Source organism: Sciurus carolinensis, chromosome X (genome assembly GCF_902686445.1).
Source record: "Sciurus carolinensis chromosome X, mSciCar1.2, whole genome shotgun sequence".
NCBI lineage: Eukaryota > Metazoa > Chordata > Mammalia > Rodentia > Sciuridae > Sciurus > Sciurus carolinensis.
The window spans coordinates 37,412,928-37,428,795 of NC_062232.1; the positions used below are offsets into that span (position 1 = coordinate 37,412,928).

At 34.3% G+C, this 15,868-nt stretch overlaps 1 protein-coding gene across 15 annotated transcripts in view; it reads left to right on the forward strand.

Annotated features, from left to right (window-relative positions):
* The window catches only part of Kdm6a (lysine demethylase 6A), a 207,337-nt gene extending 196,582 nt beyond the window's left edge, over window positions 1–10,755 (forward strand). For 12 of the 15 annotated variants that reach the window (XM_047536328.1, XM_047536330.1, XM_047536332.1 and 9 more), the window contains 3 exons: window positions 6,491–6,617; window positions 8,636–8,806; window positions 9,861–10,754. In XM_047536328.1, coding sequence (XP_047392284.1) covers window positions 6,491–6,617; window positions 8,636–8,806; window positions 9,861–9,890 — 328 coding nt within the window. In that variant the 3' untranslated portion in view covers window positions 9,891–10,754. Of the gene's footprint in view, window positions 1–6,490; window positions 6,618–8,635; window positions 8,824–9,860 lie in introns of all 15 variants that reach the window. The other 3 variants (XM_047536340.1, XM_047536342.1, XM_047536341.1) reach the window with 1 other exon arrangement.
* The last annotated feature ends 5,113 nt before the right edge of the window (window positions 10,756–15,868 follow it).

Below are 15,868 nucleotides of genomic sequence, written 5' to 3' on the forward strand. Positions count from 1 at the left end.
CAAATCATACAGTCTGTCCTGTGTTTTTAATTTTAAAAATTAATGATGAAGAGTTAAAGGAAACATTTACTCTTTTCAAATTCATGATTACATTTTCAGATATTTGAGACATATTAAATTAGTCTGCATTTTCTCCCTGTGTAGTGCTAAGATTCTTTGTTTCACTTTCATAAGGTTCATACATTCCTTATGTTTTACCATTGAAATATTCCTTTTAACAAGATCCTTGAAAGGATCGAAATGTTAGTATAGCAGATGAACTCTGAAAAGTATTAGAACTGATGGGATTTCCCTATGAATAACAGACTTTCAGAATAAATAGTCTTTGAGGTATAGTTGAATGGTTTAATCTCAATGGTAGAGAAAGCCAACGCCAAGAAATATGGTATGCATTTTCGTAATCATGGTGGACTGTTAGCAAGTTAATATAATGGTAATGTGTTGCCAGTACCTTGGGAGGCTGTTTTCTTCAGCCTCCTAAGAGGCTAAGACCTAAGTCCCAATGGTTAAGTAGTTCAGTAAATATATCAAAAATAGAATACCAAGGAATGTGTTTTCTTCTGAAAAGTTCAATATGAGGAAGACAGGCTGAGGAGGAGTATATCAGATAGTAAAAAAGAATGGAAAGTTAATTTTCAGAATACATATTTTCATCTACCTCCCTGTAATCTGCCAAATAATATGTTCTAAAATTACTAATAACATATAAGCCAGTAGTTGAAAATAAATTCTCTAAAATTTCAACAATACCAAGTCTGTTTTAAACCACTCCCCCATGAACTTCATTTCTTGTCTTATCATTTTGTCATTTTTTTTACTATGATATAAAGCACTGCTTTTATATTCCATTTTTAAATGTACCACCTTTTACATACATAATACTGATGTCTCACATACTTTGTTCTTGTCTTCTGTGTATGTGTGATCACTATGTGTTTATTATTTGCCCCCCCCCCCAGTCTTAGATTCTGTGCTGTTTAATATCCCAATAAAATATTACAGGAGGGGTAGGACACTTTAGTTGTCTGGAGTCTGCTCTGCCTTCATATCTTGGCTTCTGTATTTACTGGTTGTGGGACTGGGCAAGTTGCTAAGTCTATTAGTCTTAGTTTCCTCTTCTGAAAAATGAATATAATAGTATCTTTCTAATGTAGCTTTAGTGGAGCTTGCATTGTGTCAGCACTTAGTAAATGGTAGCTATTGTTATAGTTAATAATTAATTATAGAAACTCCAGTCAGTCACCAGTATTTTTTGTTTTTGTTTTTTTTTTTTTTGAAAGAAAGTTATTCATGGACCTAGTACAGTGTTCTAAAATGCAGGCAGCTATGCCTTCTATTGGGGACATACATTAATGCCATCACTTGGGTGGGAGGGCTGCTACTAACATTTCGGGGTAGGGAGTAGGGATGCTGCTAAACATCCTATAGTGCACAGGCCAGCTCCCCACAACAAAGAACTGTCCAGTACTCAGATTGAGAAACTCTAAAGAAATCTAGTCTAAACACCTTTTAAAAAAATCTTTTTTGTTTTCTTTTCAGTGTATTAATATTGCATTTTAATTTGACACTTATTACAATTTTCTCATGTTAAAAAATTAGTATATTCAGAATCAGAAATTTGAACTTCTGTATGAAAGCTTGAGTTTTCCATCTCCCTTTACCTGAAAACTTCAATTTAGTAATTATATAATTATTTTAACTTGATTAAAAAATTTGACATGATAACATTAGTTAGCTGGATGTGGTGGTGCACACCTGTAATCCCAGTGGCTCAGGAGGCCGAGGCAGGAGGATTGCAAGTTTGAGGCCAGCCTCAGCAACTTAGTGAGACCCTGTCTCAAAATTAAAAATTAAAAGAATAAAACAAAAATGGGCTAGGGATATGGCTCAGTGGTAAAGCGCCCCTGGGTTGAATCCCCTGTACCAAAAATAATGTTACTTAATGTTTATGGAATACTAATTGCCATGCACCAGTTTAAGCATTTTATGGAACATACATAATCCTCATAACAGCACTCTTAAGTGTCCCCATCTAACAATTGAGGAAACTGAGGCACAGAGATTAAGAAGCATGTGAGATTAAGAAGGCACAGAGATTAAGAAGCTGGAATTTGAACCCAGGCAGTCTAGGTCTAGAAATTGCTCTTGCCCATTCCATAGCTGTCTTTCTGTGGTCTCTTAGGGTCTTGGTGATAGAAATTCAGTTATCTGTGAAGGTTGAAAGTATTAGTATGTATTAGAAAATAGAAATTTTAAACACTGTATTCAATTTTGTTATTTTTTATGGTGACCTAGTGAATCTTAAGATCAGGCAAGTTAGGTACACCCTGGACTAGATGAGATCTCTTTTAGAATTATGATTTTTAGAATTTTTTATTTCACACATATTATTGGTTGTTACCTTATCTACAAAATAGAAACTTCATCATTAGTACAGGATTTTTTTTTTAAAAATTAAACTTAACTTCCCTTTTCCCTTTGATGCCCATTTTTAAATGGATAAATGAGGTATTCTGTAACTGTTTGGTCACAGCCAGCTTGGCCTAACGTCTAAGCAGAATTTCTCCTAGCACTATGCAGAAATAATGGTAAAGCCACTAAGACCAGTCCATAGTTAGCATAGATTTTAGTGCTATAGTCTCTGGTGCTCTTCTAATATTCCATTGGGTTTGATATGCAGTGGGTTTTTTATAACATTGACCAAACAAAATCTAAAACTCTGCCTTTTCATGGTTAACATATATTTGCTCTTATGCTTGTTTTTCCATTCAGGAGTTTAAAGTTTTTAAGGTATTCATTTTATCATTGACTGAGACCTTGATTTTCAGCCATGTGGTTGGTTTAAATAAAAATGTTAGGTGCCTTATTGACATTAAGACACCTTCTGTTGTCATAGGAGAACACAACCCTGGAGTGACAGGTAGCAAGGGAGTTTTGAGGGCTCACGTGTTGGCTTACTTTTCCTTGCAGGACTCTTTCAGTAAGAGAGACTGGGCAGTACAAGTCATCTCATTTGTCACCTACTTAATGACTGAGTTTGTTACCATAAAGAATTGAAAAGTGCCATATCAAGTTAACCCATATTTCCTCTGTCTCTACACTGATACTTGTGAACTTTGGGAACTTAGTCAAGTTGCCCCCAGAATGTCAGTATAATCACCAGTGTTGTCTTAACTTTGACATAACATCATTAATAGCTTCATTCCTATTCTTATCCTCCCCAGGAAAAAATAATTTGTAAGAATAATCGTTCCCTAAATAATTCCCATACTACCTTCTCATGGTATGCCTTCTGCACAAAATGTGCCTTCCCCCATTTTCTTTTTTGTGCTCATACTTAAGTTGATATATTCAAATCAGAAATTTCAACATCTGTGTGAAAGATTCCAAGATTTCTACCTCCCCTAACCCGAAGGTGATCTCTTCCTCCTTTTAGTATAAATGACTTCCTAGGTCTGTTTATGGTTTGTCTGATGTGTTGATTTATGAATATATTGTGCATTTTCATTCTGTTGACGTTGTTCTCTCAAATTCCAACCCTCTTTAAGCTTCATCTTTGCAGATCAATTTTTGGTTGGATTAGTTTCTACTGTATAACCTCAAATATGCCAAACCCTCAGCCAGTCTCTTCCCTTGTGGTTTTCTTCTGTGCCAGAGCTGTCTTTATCCTCTGCCTTTTTGTGTAGTTTTTTCAAAAACAAGGCTTCGATCCTGAAACCACTCACTGGTCATCCTTAAAAGTCAAAGAATTCTGTTTCTCTGGCCGCAGAAGTAATTTCTGACCCTGTTCCTAAAATGCATTCATGCAAAATAGAACTTACCATCTTCTACATTTAGTGTTTTACCTTTTTTTCTAGTAATTTATTATTTTGTTTTTAGCAAATTGAATTCTTAATTGGTATAAGGTAAATTTTTAAAAATTAAGTAATACTAAAATTAAGAGGAAGAGAACCTTGATTTAGTTGAGCTTTTAATTTTTTGTAAAGCTCTTCAGTGTTCTCTTTATATAAAAATCCAAGTCTGGGGTTAATTAAAGCAGAACTAGTTATGGTTAAATCAGGTCTTGAATATTATATCTATACCTTCCCAAGGATCCTTTTCCCTTAATCTATTCTCTTCCTGGTTATTTTTCCCTGCCCTTTGTTTGAATCACATCTTAGACCTGCTTATTGCTGTAGTCTCTGTCTCTTTCCTTCTAAATTCTTTTTCAACTACTGAACAAAAGATTTTGAAAAATACAAGGGTCAGGAGAAACCACAGTTTTTGTTATTCATTATCAGAAAACAATTGTTTTCTAAGATTCTAGCATGACACAAAAATTGTGACCTATGATTTCAGAAGTAGACTACTTTTGGTTATTTATTCTTAGCAATCTTGGGTTCATTCCTTTGTTATTTTGTACTAAAATTATTATCTTCCCTTTTTCTAGATGAAACTACAAAACTATAAACTTTAGTCTCAAAGTAGTCAGTAATTTTGGAGATGAAAGTTCCATTCACTGAGTAAAGAGTAGAATAATACTCCAGAGCCAAGACTGTTTTGAAAAAATTGCTGACTGAGCACAAGAATTTTATCTTCACAAGAGCAAGGAGTGACAGAGAATGGAATGTGAAAAAATACCCAAAAGAAGAGAATACACCCTGAGATAGTGAGGGAAACCTTGAGACTTTCTGCTTTTAAAAACCCCAAACTCAGTCCCCTCCTGTAGCTTTATGATATATCATACAAATTTAGCTCCTCTGAACCCTTACTTCCCATTTGTGAGGTGGAAATAATCCTTTTCCACAGGGCACTTAAGGGCCCTGGTTGGCATAATGTACACAAAATACTGAATATATGCCTCCCGTCTGGTTCTTACTTATTATTATTTTTGTTATTGTTTTATTAATTTTGTTTGCCAGTGTGGGAGCACAATTGAGTTTGAAAATCTCCCAAAGGTATCTGCAGAGTTTTAGGCATTATTTTCCTGTAATATAAAAATAATGTTTTGAACCCCTGCTTGGAAAATTTGTTCAGTAAGATCTGTACTTTCAGAGGTGAATTGTATGGGACATGGGGAGGGAAAAAGAAGCCTTTCAAGAGCTGGAGGCATGGATCCAGTTATATTGTCTGTCTTTTGCCATGATCTGAGGTTTTACCAGCTACCTTTCCCAGCACCCTATACCCACATATGCATGTGAGCGTGTGCATGTGCATGCACACTCAGGTAACAGTTCTAAGTTTGACATGCAACCATAGTCTAAAGCATATTTTTGTTTTTAAGTAAGTTAAACATGCAAGAATTGCTGAAGCCAAACTCAAAGTGGATTCCTTAAGGAGTGATAACTTAAGGAATTGGCCTGCAAGTGTAAAGTTGATTATTGTATGTTGTTAATGTTTTTCATATATTTTAACCACTGTCATCCTGAGAGGTTTTAATATACATGGGTTCTGACAGATAACAACATTTCAGCCTAGTAACTTACAAAATAGAAAGGAAATATTTAGAAAGCAAATGTTTACTTATTACACAACTGCTATATGCCAGGCACTGTCCTAGGCAGTAAATAAGTAAGTAGAAAAAACATGAATAAAATAGACAAGACCTTGCTCTGAAGACAATATTCAGTTGCTAAACTCATTTCCTTTTCTTTAGGGTATTTTTATCTCTGAATTTTAGAGCTGAAAAATGCCTTAGAGATCTTCTAGTCCAACTTCCCTGTTCAAATGGAGAACCTGAACACTAAGATCCACAGGAGAGTTAGATAATATAGCAGAATATTCCAAGTATTGCAAACTGTAGAAAAATTAGCACAAACTGAGAATTAAAAATGTCTTTAGCATCACATTTCAGTTTAAAAAAGGTTTAAATTATTAGAAAAGTTCAATTGTATTAGTATAAATGAATTCCACTATATTATCTGCAAATTAAAATGAAGAAACAAATAGGTTTTTTTCTTCTTTAGTACTATAATTATTGAGTACTCTAGTATTTTAGTACTCTAGTGATTGAGTCCATAAATTATTTTCTGTTTATGGATCAATACTTTCAAAAGTACACAGATGATTTTAATGAGTGTCTAGGTCTTGTTGATAAAAGTAATGTGTCTTACTGCCTTACTTAGAATCATAGTAGTTCATATCTGGAATTAAGACCCCTTATTTCAAGGATGTAGATACTGACTCCCAGAGAGGTTAACTAACTTGCCCAAATGAGAGCCATAATTAGCCACTCAAATTTAAGCAGGGGGTGGCGGGGTCAGGTTTTTTTTTTGAATTGTCTTTATATTTTGATATTCAGGTATCAATTATTCTCAACTCTAAATGATATAATGTTATCATCAGACTTGCTGAGCATTGCCTTATTTTTCAAATCTGAGAAATTGACAAAAGAAAAATTATGAAGTCATAGATATTAGAACCAAGTCTCTTGACATTATTTCTATATCTTCCATGCTAAAATTATTTGATATTCAGTTGCTGGTCACAAATAATTTTTCCCCTATAATAGGTATTGTCTTCTGAGAACTCTGAAGCAGTGTCAGACATTGAGGGAAGCTCTCATTGCTGCAGGAAAAGAGATTATATGGCATGGGCGGACAAAAGAAGAACCAGCTCATTACTGTAGCATTTGTGAGGTAAGTAATTGTTTATCTCCACAGTTGTTTCGTAAACCCTCTTGCCTCTCCACTCTTGGTTTCTCCTCAGAGGGTGTGTGTATATATGTACACACACTTTCATGTAATGTATATTACTGTAATTAACATTGTGTTTAATTTTGTTATTTTTTTTATTAGGTTTCTTATATTAAAACTTAATCTGATGATGTAATATTTTATTGTTAATTGGCCTTAAAAGTATCTACCACAGAGTCATTCATCTAATAGATGTTTTACATGATAATAAGGAAGAAGTTTTAGTCTGAGATTTTAGACTGGGAACATATGTACACAGATGCCGGTAAACTGCATGTAATTTGGTATATCTCCATGCAGATCAATGTTCAGTCCTCCCTGGTACAATTTATAATACATTTGTCAATCTTCTCCTGTGGCCAAGGCTTTCTAGAGGAGCAGGAACAAAGAAGATGTAGTGCCTGATGTGAAGAAACTTAAATTCTACTTGGAGAATATGAATTATAAACAGTTGATTTTAATTTATAGGAGACTACGATAAATGTGAAGTTGGGCTTGCTGTTATGAAAATACTGTGGGGAAATAAATGATCTAATTTTCCTTTCTGGTATTGGCCTAGGAGCTCACAAAAGTATTAGCATTTGAGTTCTTCCTTGAAGGATGAGTATGATTTTATTGGGCTAAAAAATGATGTGAATTAGGTAGACTCTCATGGGGTATAGGAAATATAGGACTAGGAAATTAGAATGGTTTTTGAAGAGTGAACACAGTCCAATGTGACTGTAACACACACTGCAAATTCTACTTAAGTCTAGGTGGTATGTGACTTGCAGTACATCTTGAACACTTATAAGGAATTTGATATTTAGTCTAAGTTACGGAAGCCTTCAACAATTTTGAGGAAGCAAGTAATAAGATGTGTATTTTGGACAAGACAGAAATAGTAAGCTGTTGGAGGTCTTAAGTAAGAGTTGTCACATTAAGGCCTAGACCAGAACTTGGCAGTAGGAATATTAAAGAAGGGGAAAAAATAAAAAAATATTTAGAAGATAAAAATAAGTAGTCATTAAATGGCAGAAGTAAGTGACAAGTTGAAGAATGCCTACAGACTTTGTAGCTCAGGTTCCTATTATTGCCCCTTGATAGTAATGGAAACATGGTGCACTCTGGGATTTTAAGAATTAGATTGTGTGAGTTTTCTGTTACTGAAGAAATTCAGCAATAAGCCAGATAATTTTCAATTTCTGTTGTTGACCTCTCTTTGAAATGATTTAATGTTGTATAAAGTCCAAAGTAAGTCATTAAGAGAAAATGAATGTATAAGCTTTCCAGTATTTGAGAATGACTCCTCAAATTTAGCAACTCAGTCTTTCTGTATAAGATAGAGGTATTATTTCTAAAATCGTTCCATGCTCAATGAGTATACTTTTTGTTTATACTTCATGTCCCTTAACATAAGGCTTATAACTGAATAATCACTGTCATTTGCCTGTCAGTTTCCTTATCTGTAAAATAATCAGATTATATTCATTCACCAAGCATATTTTGAGGTTTGGCTAAGTACTAGACACTATGACATTCTCTAGCAATGCAAAAATGAATAAAACAGTCTTTGTATTTCAGTCTGTGGGGGAAGACAGGCATCCATACACAATATCATGTAATGAGTACTATCATAGAGAAGTAAAAGGAAAATAATGATTATGTGCATCTGATCGTATACTAATATTTTAGATTTAAAACAAAAATAAGCTGACCTTTGCCAAAGTTTTGAATTAAGCTTTGCCAGAAGTTATCATGAGTATGTCATTTTCTCAGGTCACTCCCCTAAAAATGCATTACCACCATGTATTGGGGTTTGATGGAACATAAAGATTCTCAAACATAGACATGTTTTTCTTTAGTACCCTATCTTAACCAGAGATAAAAGTTCCCTTAGGGTAAAGTTCCATGTTTATACCAAAACAGTACAATAAATACCACCATCTCTATTTAATGCATTTTTCTTTTTTGTAAAACAGGTGGAGGTTTTTGATTTGCTTTTTGTCACTAACGAGAGCAATTCTCGAAAGACCTACATAGTACATTGCCAAGATTGTGCACGAAAAACAAGTGGAAACCTGGAAAATTTTGTGGTGCTAGAACAGTACAAAATGGAGGACCTGATGCAAGTCTATGACCAATTTACATTAGTAAGTGAAAACAACATGTGAGTACATAGTTAGCTGGGTTGAGGCAGCAGTGTTTGCTCTGCCACCTGATAAATTGGAGGTAATAAAATATTTAAATTTTCCTTTGGCTCAGCAGATAATACATGAGGGTGTAATTCATATCAACCCCTTCTCTTTCACTTCCAACTATTTATTTGTATGAAATTGGCATATATCATTTTCATTTTTCTTCCTGGGTTAGACCAACCTCAATAATATTACAACAATTCTATTTTAAAATCTTTGTGTGCTTTTATAACACTTTCATATCTTTTCTATCATTTGATCTCAGTTATTAGAATATATACATAGGTTATTAGTGCCAACAAAATGATCATTGTGTGCTTTTACTTCTGCTTTTAGAGTTACTTGTATTTCTTTATAAAGTTTTGTATTTGGCAGAAATATTAACCTCATGGGAATATTTGATGGAGTTTAACTTCATGGTATGTCATATAACCTTATGAAATTCAAGTGTACTTGTAAATTGCATAGTTTTTAATTTCAAACAACAGATGCTTAGGGGGAAGCATTTTACTCTAGCAGATCAATAACTTTATGAATAGAAACAGACAATTTATGAATTATTTATTTTCTCCAATACTTTTCTCTCATACATATGTGATGAGAAAATGACTTTCTGAAATTTAGCTCCTGATATTTTCACTTGAGTATTCTTCAAGATTTCTTGAAGAAGAAGAAAATTATCTGGAATATATTGAGCAAAGTATGTATTACCTATTGAGAGGTAATATCCTGAAGACAGTAACTAATGACATTGTAATTGATTTGTTAAATTATTTTTCTAAATAAAGTATGGAAAGTTGCAGGTACATTGAATAGGGAAGTGGTCTTAGATTCTTAGGAAAGGTGGCCAGGTGGGAAAGAAGGTTTTACTTTTATGTTGTATAGCAGGCTATTGAACTTTCATGCTTTATGTTCCCTAACTTCATAAACAGATTGTTTATAGCCATAAACTAGAGAACAATATTAACAATTTGTATATCAAAATAACGTACTTTACTTTCATTTTCAGGCTCCTCCATTACCATCCGCCTCATCTTGATATTATTCCATGGACTTTAAACATGAGACCTTTTCTGCTATTCAGGAAGTAACCCAGTTCTGCACCACTGGTTTTTGTAGCTATTTCGTAAGGCTGCTGGCTGAAAACTGTGTCTATGCAACCTTCCAAGTGCGGAGTGTCAACCAGCTGGACGGGGAGAGTACTGCTCCTACTCCAGGACTCTCACAAAGCTAATCAGCTGAACTTCAGAGAAATAAATAAATAATAATTTCCATGTTTTGTATATATCTGACAAAACTGGCAACATCATACAGACTACTGACTTGAAGACAACCTCTTTTATATTTCTCTATTTCTGGGCTGATGAATTTGTTTTCATCTATCTTTTCCCCCTTCACAATTTTCCTTGGAAAAAAAATACTAGCCTAGCTGGTCATTTCTTTGTAAGGTAGTTAGCAATTTTAAGTCTTTCTTTGGTCAACTTTTTTTTTAATGTGAAAAGTTAGGTAAGAAACTTTTTTACTGCTTTTATGTTTTTCTGTCTTGTTTTGAAACCATAATGGTTATACTTTTGGTTCCTAAATAAAACATTAAAAAAATTAACAGCCAAGTCACAAAGATAATGGATTGCACATAGACTAAGGAATAAACTTCAGATTTGTGATTTTTGTTTCTAATCTTGATGTAAATTTACACTATTTATAAATACATATTTATTGCTTGAAAATATTTGTGAATGGAATGCTGTTATTTTTTCCAGATTTACCTGCCATTGAAATTTTAAGGAGTTCTGTAATTTCAAACACTACTCCTATTACATTTTCTATGTGTAAATAAAACTGCTTAGCATTGTACAGAAACTTTTATTAAAATTGTTTAATGTTTAAAGAGTTTTCTATTGTTTGAGTTTTAAAAAGAATTTATGTACAGTGCCCAGTTTTTGTTCATTTTTCAAATCTGATTATATATATTTTATATATACTTATGTATGTATATATAATATATATAGAAATCTGGATATATATGTATAAAGTTTTAGAACTTAAATTTTTCTCGTTTAAGTTTCACATCTATGGTAGATTTTTGAGGTGTCTACTGTAAAGTATTGCTTACAAAAGTATGATTATTTTTAAAGAAATATATATGGTATGTATCTTCAAGACCTAAAATGTCAGACTGGTTTATTGTGAAGTTGCAATTACTGCAATGACAGACCAATAAACAATTGCTGCCGAAATACAGTATAATAGTAGAAAACAAATAGTGAACTTAAGATTTTAAAGGGAATGTTATATTGGCTTGACAAATCCTATATGTCACTTAGTAGCATTTTATATGGAAAAAGGGATTCCAAGATAAAGGGTCTATTTTAGAACACAAATAAATTAAGAGACTTATTTTTTAAAGTTAGGAAAATTTAAAATCTCATGCTTTCCTGTTTGTATGACATGATGGGAAGGGGGCTGCAAATTCCATATCACTAATAAAATACAGCAAGCTATATTAGCATTCACAAATCACTGCTAATTAACAGTGATTAATATTGGTATTTTCATTTTTTAATGCACTTTCATTTGTATCTCCATTTTCTGAAGCATTTGGCAAATAATCTCCGTTTTTATAATATAGTTTTATAAATTCTCCAGAAGTATTATTGAAGAAGCATAGGGAGTGCTTATGTTTTTACACAAACACACCTACATATGTGTACACACACACACACACACACACGACTAAGAATTTATTGTCCTATCTCAACAAATGCTGTGCTGATTGCATTAATCAAGTACCCTTTCAGACAGTTTTAGAGTATATTGTCCTCTTAGAAACATTTTGAAGGCTGAAAGTCTGAAGATGTTTTATTCAATTTAGTTAATAATTTGGTATATATTAAATACCTTTTAGCAGCTGTCATCCTTTATTTATAATTTCAGGCAATTCTAAATCTATTTTAGTTAGGGAGTAAGAGTGCTTCTCTAAGTGCTGCTGACGATGTTTAACCACAGATATTTTTAATTGGTTTTCTTTTAAAATCTCCTATCCAAAAGTCATACAGAATAAAAGAACTCAAGATGAACATTTTTGCAAACAAAAATTACAAGCCAACTTCAAATATCAGAAGAATGCTAAAGCTGTACCTAAATGTTTCTTCACCTGTTCTGATTTATCTTACAACAGTGTCTTGTCTTTGGTTTTGTTAAGATAGTTTGTTTTTAGGAATAATTTTTTTTTTTTTTAACCATATAGGTAAACTCCATTAAGGCATACTCTATCCAGATGGCTTAATAGTGGAACAAGTTTGCATCATAGCACACACCGTTCAGAGAAAGGATCTAATCACACAGTGCATTTTTTAAAAAGCAAATGTTGACTCAGAAACTGATAACTAAATCACATTCTTTTCTCGTTAGCATGAGTTAAGTAGGAACTCTTTAGCATCAATATAGCAATTTCATTTGCCTGACCTATTAAGTTAAAACAATAAATTTTTAGCTTGGTAGTAAAACCTAAGTCACCTTTCCAAAGTAAATTAATAACTAGGACCTTTAAAATAAATATTAAGCCAACTGAATTTTAGGATCACATAATATGAATTAAATTTAAATGTATGGAATTTTAAAGTTATGTGGATTTTCATTTAGTCTACATGTTTTGCTGCTTGTGAATAGGATGTGATCCCTGCCTTCTACCCTCCATACACACATCTAAAACGGGAGACTCTTGTATATTTATCATGCAAAACCTAGAGGTAACAAGGATGAGTGATCATAGGTTACATCATCACATCTGACAGGGCAAGATTTCGGAACTTAAGTAGCTTGACTTGACTAAGATGTTGAAGGAGTACTGAAAGACAACCAGAGAGGTAGGAAGGACCTGAGGTTGGAAAGCTCTCTGCCATTAAGAGATGTTTAGACTCAACCCTCTAGTTACTGTGAACCCATCTGCTGAATTTAAGCAAAAGAGCCTTGAATTGTAGTCACCTTATTGCCTCTCAGCCATTCCATCTCTCCTCTACCTTGCTACCAGGATATTTCTAAAGCACACAGCTCCAAGGAAGAGATGATTTGGGCTTGAACTTTGGATATTGTGAAGATGAAATTAAAAGCACAGATTTGGAAGACAAAAGTCAAGTCTACAAGACTCTAAATGTCTTCCAGGTAGGCAAGGGTGCTTTTAACCAGAATAGGAGATACACATGAGTTCTGTGTAATGAACTTCTGTTGGCCATCTAATTTAAGAAGGAAGTGGTTGCATCTGTTAGTCTGAAATTAGGAGACTCCTGGATTAGAATCATATATCTGGCTGTTGGTTGAGGTGAAGCTTTAGCCAATAAGATCATATAGGAATGGGCTGGGATTGTGGCTCAGTGGTACAGCGCTTGCCTAGCATGTGTGAGGCACTGGGTTCAATTCTCAGCACCACATATAAATAAATGAACAAAATAGAGAACCATCAACAACTTTAAAAAAGTTTAGAAATAAGATCATAAAGGAGAGAGGTGGACCTAATACCCAGTATGGAACATCAGTGCATAAAGGGCAGATGGACTGCACTGCAAAGGAGAAGAAAAAAAGAAGCTAGCCAGGAGTAGTGTTAAATAGGCTAGAGATTTTCAAAAAAAATAACCACACCATGCTGCAAAGATGAGGATTAAAAAGATTGCTTTGGGTTGTCATAAGTGTGTTAGTGACATTTGTCAGAACTCCATCAATAGAGTTGACAACCTGATTGCCAAGATGGGAAGAGATGGAGTTTGAGAGACATGGGTCAGTTTGGTCTTCCCAGGAGCTCTAGGTATGAAATTAGGTTGGTCTTTGGTACATAGTAAACAGGTAACCAATCTTAAATATTGTGCTGCATTACACTAGAATGCTTCACACAGTAATAATTACGTGTGTGTGTGTGTGTGTGTGTGTATCTAGAAGCAACCCATGTGATGTTTAACTTTTGAGCTTAAGGCATACTTTTGACAGGAAAATGAGAATGAGAACTTGGGCTAAGCCCTTGGCTTAGTACTTTTCCTCTGTTTAATCCTTACAATGACTGGGTTAAATACTGTTTAATCCCCATCTTTACAGGTAAGTAAATTGGGATAAAGAGAACCTTGTAACTTATACAAGGTTCACAATTTTTAAGTGGTGAAGCCTGGATTCTGTTTTGCAGTCTGATTCCAGGGCAAGTGCTAATGTCCTTCCCACTGTAGAGAAATAGGAGTTACTTAGTGTTTACTCAATAGTGACATTTGGAAGAAACTTTTCATTTTGAGTATTTCTTTAAAAAGATGGTGTCTTTTATCTTGATAACAGTGATTAATATTGGTAATTAAGTTGACCATATCTTTTATAGTAACAGGACTCTTTTGAGATTAAAAGGGGACACTACTAATAATTGGGCTGGGCAGCAGCCACAAAATGGTACTGAACAAACCAGGATATGTGGCATAGTGTGCTTTAAGTTAGTCTTTGGCAGAAGCATTTTCGGAGTAGTGTTTTCCTAGATTTTTGTATTAGAATGGAAAGGATACCTATATTTAGGCGCATTAAGACCCCAAATTGGGTTTAAAGCAGTTGGTGAATCATCTGGGTGAAGATGCATAAAATGAATTAGCAGAAATAAAGGGAACTTCCTGGATGATTTTTCATTTGTTTATTTGTTTTGTACCGGGGATTGAGCCCGGGAGCGCCTAACCACTGAACCACATCCCCAGCCCTTTTTATTTTTTAATTTTTGACACAGGGTCTCCCTATGTTGTGTAAGGCCTTGCTAAGTGGCTGAGACTGGCTTTGAACTCAGGATCCTCCTGTCTCAGCCTCCAGAGCCTTGCAGAACCGTGCCTGGCTCCACTCCTTCTCTTGCCCCCTCCAATCTATTCCTCAATTCTCTCCCTAGCAAGCAGAGGGAGATTTTTAAGACATAAATCTGTACTGAGTCTCTTGCTACAAACTCCTCTCTTCTATCCCCAGGCTCCCCCAACATGGGCTTACTTTTTTATTTTTATTTATTTATTTATTTTTGGTACTGGGGATTGAACCCAGGGGTACTTACCACTGAGCCACATCTCCAGGCCAGTTTTGCATTTTATTTAGAGACAGGATCTCACTGAGTTGCTTAGGCCCTTGCTAAGTTGCTGAAGCTGGCTTTGAACTCGAGATCCTCCTGCCTCAGCCTCGCTGCTTTTTAGTCAGTGCTGTCTACCGAGTTGTTCCTATCCTAAGATTGACACTTCAATAAGTTATGTGGGAAGAAAATGAGCAAAAAGAATAATCTGTGTAAATATTTAGCATAATTTTCTAAATTCTAGATCTGTTACCAGTCTAATTTAAGGCAGGAATGTGATTCAGCATGTTCAAACTATGATTTTTAAGTGTCGACCTGAAAAGGTGGTCACTTTTTTCTTGGGGTTTTTAAAAATCATTTAGCGCCACGTACTTTACTTCCAAGCGATTGAACATATTTCAATATGAACCACAGAAAGATTCCTAATAAGCATAGGACTATTCCAATGTATTTAAGTTATAACCGTGTGTGATAACTTGAAGTTGATTCAAGGTATGATTAACACAAAGCAATACTCTGAAACATATCCATTTTCAAAAATGCCTAGATATGACATCTATTGGAAGAAAAGAGGAGAAAGCAAATATATTGATTTGGGGGCTTAAATAGTTAATTGTAGTTGTGCATTGATTTTAGCACTTTGTGCTAGAATAATACATTTCACAGAATGGAATTAGATGTGAATGTTATCTTTAGAAAACTTGATATGTGATTTAAATGTCATTATTTTCATTTAATGTACTTGTTGGGTACAACTTTTGAGATGACTGCACATGGAGAGAAGTCTAATAAATGGAGCTCAGTACTCAAATTTATGATTTACAGTCAACAAGGCTTGCTGAAGTGAAGGTACTGAAAACAGTGGTAGGGGAGTGGGGGGAGCAAGTTCAGAACTACAGAAGATACTGATGCCTCAAAAGTTTCAGCAAAAAAACCGTACAGTGTACCCAAGGTTT